The sequence below is a fragment of the Arabidopsis lyrata genome (assembly GCF_000004255.2).
Source record: "Arabidopsis lyrata subsp. lyrata unplaced genomic scaffold ARALYscaffold_4, whole genome shotgun sequence".
Lineage (NCBI taxonomy): Eukaryota > Viridiplantae > Streptophyta > Magnoliopsida > Brassicales > Brassicaceae > Arabidopsis > Arabidopsis lyrata.
The window spans coordinates 11,363,774-11,368,229 of NW_003302552.1; the positions used below are offsets into that span (position 1 = coordinate 11,363,774).

Consider the following 4,456-nt stretch of genomic DNA (forward strand, 5'->3'; position numbering starts at 1 on the left):
TATTTTTTTTGTATATATATATGATGGAAAGTTACAATATAGAGAGATACAGAAAATAATAACAAAGCTTTATGGCTAAGCCTAATTAAGAACGATGAAGCAGCGAAAACCTTCAAACTTAGAAATATGACCCCCAAAAAAAATTGTCAATAAGATCTTAGATCTTATTTGTAAAGTTAATTCGTGAGATAAAACAATATGAATATTGAACCCTATTTGTAAAGTTAATTCAATGTGTACATGAGATTTGAGAATTAAACTCGCATGAGTGAAATATTAGTAGTAGTATAGAAAATAAATTCATCAAACTCTGCACGCATGGTGTTCCATTTTTTTCCTTTTAGTCGTCTTAAATTTTCGAACTGAAAAATAGTATGCATTAATTATATGAATAAAGTTTTTATCATGCAGTTTAATTTTGGATTAATAGTTAGGGAGATTGAAATAAAATGACATGAGGTTAGATAAAGATAAATAGGAGGCCATTAATTAATTCATTCGAAGAACTAACTATTTAGGGAAAAAGAAAGTAATATGTTTCTCTTAATATTAGTTTCTTTTTTTCCTTCTATCGTATCTACTATAAGCTCAAGTTCTGGATTAATACAAATACTAGAAAAATATATTTTTAAAAGAAACACATGATAAAATTTTGATAAGTGGTATACGAAAGTCCATATGATATTCATAAATTAATATCATTATATAAGCTGTCCACCAGATATTTCTCTGTCATCCTCTTATAAATAAGCTTGATCATCTACATAACATGTGATAAACCCACACACAAACACCTCTTCTTTCGACTCTCTCTTTCTAACAATTTCTCTCTTTGTGCAACTGATAATTAAAAAGGTCTTTTGAGACAAATCCATAGATATGGAAAAAGTGAGAGAGATTGTGAGAGAAGGGAGAAGAGTGGCAAAAGAAGACCCGAGGAGAGTAGTTCACTCGTTCAAAGTGGGTCTGGTTCTTGCCTTAGTCTCTTCCTTCTATTATTACCAACCTCTCTACGACAGCTTCGGTGTTAATGCAATGTGGGCTGTTATGACGGTTGTTGTCGTCTTCGAGTTCTCTGTTGGTCCGTCTTCGTATTCCATATTTTAAGCTCTTTCTAACATTCACTCTTCACGAACCTCAACATTCTTGAAATAAAATCTTGGTTCTGGATAAATAATTACTAGGTCTTGCATGCATGACACGCAATAGATACTACAAGAACTAAAGTTTGGATAACAACATGATCACTTGATATAGTTAAAGATTTGATTTTATGTTTTGTTATAATGTAGGAGCCACGCTCGGTAAAGGTCTTAACAGAGTGGCGGCAACACTATTTGCTGGGGGACTTGGAATCGGAGCTCATCACCTGGCTAGCATGTCTGGCCCAACAGGAGAACCCATTCTTCTCGCAATCTTTGTCTTTGTACAAGGTATATTTATATACCAATTAACTCTTATATGTATAACCAATTAACCACAAGGACTAAGAAATGATTGTTTGCTTACATTCACATTTGTTTTTGCGTTTACGTGTTTTTTTTTTTCGCGGACCGTATAAGTATAAGTGTATAACATGTTATAGATGTAACAGAAAATGTAACATGATATTTTGTTGGGTTTTTTAGCTGCCTTGTCGACGTTTGTGAGGTTCTTCCCGCGGGTGAAGGCGAGATACGATTACAGCCTGTTGATTTTCATACTCACCTTTGCGTTGATATCAGTGTCGGGATTCAGAGAGGAGCAGGTTGTAATGCTGACGCATAAGAGAATCTCGACAGTGATCATCGGAGGACTAAGTTGTGTCCTTATCTCCATCTTTGTCTGCCCCGTCTGGGCCGGCCAAGATCTTCATTCACTCCTAGCCTCTAACTTTGAGAAACTCTCATTTTTCTTGTTAGGTACTTCCTTTCATTATGTTTTTTTTCTGATTTGAACAGTATAACTCTTTTAAGGTTAGCTGGGAACTTTCGATGCCTGGTAGATGTTTTGCCACTTGGTCACGTGGGATAAGTTTCAAGTTTTCATACTCGCTTCCATATGTTTGTGTGGTGACTAATAAGGATATTTTAGAGAACGATCTTGATCAAAAAATAATATGTTAGAGAAATTTGTTTTCTTGTTAAGAAGTACAAGTTTATTCAAATGGGATGAACATTAAAGTCTTTATGTTAAAATTACATGTTGACATATATTAATTTTCAATAGAAAATCATGAAAAGAAAATTTATAAAACCACTTTTAAAATGATTATTTTGAATATTGTATTTTTGTCAACCATACCCTAAAAAAAAAAAAAAAAAAAAAAAAAAAAAAAAACTCTCTGATATATTGGATGTCAATTTAGAAGAAAGAAACTTTACAAAGTTAACATCAATGAATATGATCTTAAAACAACAAGTTAAACAAACTTTCCTAGACATTTTGAAATGTTGGTACATTTACTAGGTCCTTGATTAATTAGTCGAGTATTTATTTTTATTATAAAGAAAAATAAAAGTTGGAGATTGGCAGATTTTGGGGACAAATATTGTGAAGTGGTAGAAAATGATGACACCAAAGAGGTTGACAAACGAAAAAAGGATTTTGACAACTATAAAAGTGTTCTCAACTCAAAAAGCAATGAAGAATCTTTGGTTAGTGGTGAACTCTGAATTTTTTCCCCTTCTTACTTTATTTTCACCACTATATATCATTTTCATTATGTTTTTGTCGTTTTCTTATATAGGCTAATTTTGCGAAATGGGAACCTGGTCACGGCCAATTCAGATTCCGGCATCCTTGGAAACAATATCTAGCTGTCGGTGAATTAATCCGACAATGTGCTTACAGAATTCATACCCTGAATTCATCATATCTTAATGCAGATAATAAGGTATTGTATATGAAGAGATCAAGTTAAATATGTTAGATAGGATATTCCCTATATATTTTGTTTAATACATTCATTTTACATTTAGAATTCTTCTCATAATCCTATGCAAAATAATTTATCTAAACCATTTTGTTAGAAACTTCTTATTTATTCTTTGTGTTACTAATTTATCCCTTTGTTCACAAATTTTTAGGTGTCAATTGATATTAAAAAGAAACTTGGAGAACCATTGAGAAGAATGAGTTTGGAGTCTGGCAAAGCGATGAAAGAAATGTCAATTTCATTGAAGAAAATGACCAAACCATCTTCTTCTGATCTTCATGTCCAAAACGCAAGATCTGCCTCCAAATCACTCACCAACTTACTTAATTCAGGCATCTTGAAAGAAGTTGAGCCACTAGAATTGGTCTCACTTCTGACCGCGATTTCCTTGCTCATCGATATTATAAACCTGACAGAGAAAATCTTGGAAGCCCTACATGAACTAGCATCCGCTGCAAAATTTAAGAACAAGATTGAACAGCCTTTGTTTTCCGAGAAACAAAAAGCCAAAAGCTTTGTTAGTCTCCGGTCGATAAAATGTCATGATGAGCATGTGGTCACAATTATTGAAGATGATGGTAATAATCATGACACATCAAAAAATGATAACCGCTCGAAGGAGGTTTCAATCCATGAGAAACATGAAGACGGTGATACGCATGTCCACGCAAGATGTGTTTCATGTGGTCACACAATTGTTTGTGATGTCGTAGAATGTAGATAATGCTAGTCCAAAAAGAATTCATAATGATTTAATTATAATTTTTATTGATTCTATTATATGTTGTGAAATATCACCTACTCAAATCCTACTAATATTATTTGACAACTAAAAATGCCATTATATAGAATTAAATATAATATCTTTTTAATATATATACACACACATTTAGATAGAAACAAAAAAACGTGAGAAAAGAAAATTTTAAAATTTTTTGTTCCCAATATATATAATAAGAAAGACTTTCATCTGGTGCACAAAAAAAAAAAGAAAGACTTTCATCTAAAAATAAATTTAAATCGTTAATCAAAACAAAAGGAAATTTTATTAATTAAATCAAGTATTTATAAAAAATAATTATTAACATAAGTATATATATAATTATAGTAGAATAATTCAAATATAATCCAATTAATAATCGTAAATTCAAAACACATGAGATAGGTTAATATATTTTAGTTGTTGTAACTTTTTAAAATATTTACAAATTAAATAAAATCATGTCAACTTTTTTACATTATGTAATTTGTAACAATTCTATTGTAGTAGCTGATAATGTTTTTACGATCAACAATGTACTGTGTGAAAGCAACAAAGTTGCAACTAAGCATGAAGTCATTGACACAACTGATAAAAAAAAGGGACTTACACTAGTAACAAAAAAATTGTAACTCTGTGTTGTGAGAACATATGAACTCTTACCTTACTCGCAAATATTACGAGTAATGACCAATTTGTTTTGACAAGTAAACCTCAAAAATTTGTCTCAAAATAATAGTGACAGAGAAGTGGGTTGCATATATTAGTTGTTAAAATAT

At 31.3% G+C, this 4,456-nt stretch overlaps 1 protein-coding gene across 1 annotated transcript; it reads left to right on the forward strand.

The window, feature by feature from the left end:
- LOC9315144 (aluminum-activated malate transporter 7) lies at positions 1–3,694 on the forward strand. The gene is made up of 6 exons (XM_002879031.2): positions 1–1,081; positions 1,293–1,433; positions 1,629–1,901; positions 2,515–2,636; positions 2,729–2,875; positions 3,069–3,694. The coding sequence occupies exons 1-6, from the start codon at positions 880–882 to the stop codon at positions 3,639–3,641; spliced, it is 1,458 nt and encodes a 485-aa protein (XP_002879077.1). The 5' UTR covers positions 1–879; the 3' UTR covers positions 3,642–3,694.
- The last annotated feature ends 762 nt before the right edge of the window (positions 3,695–4,456 follow it).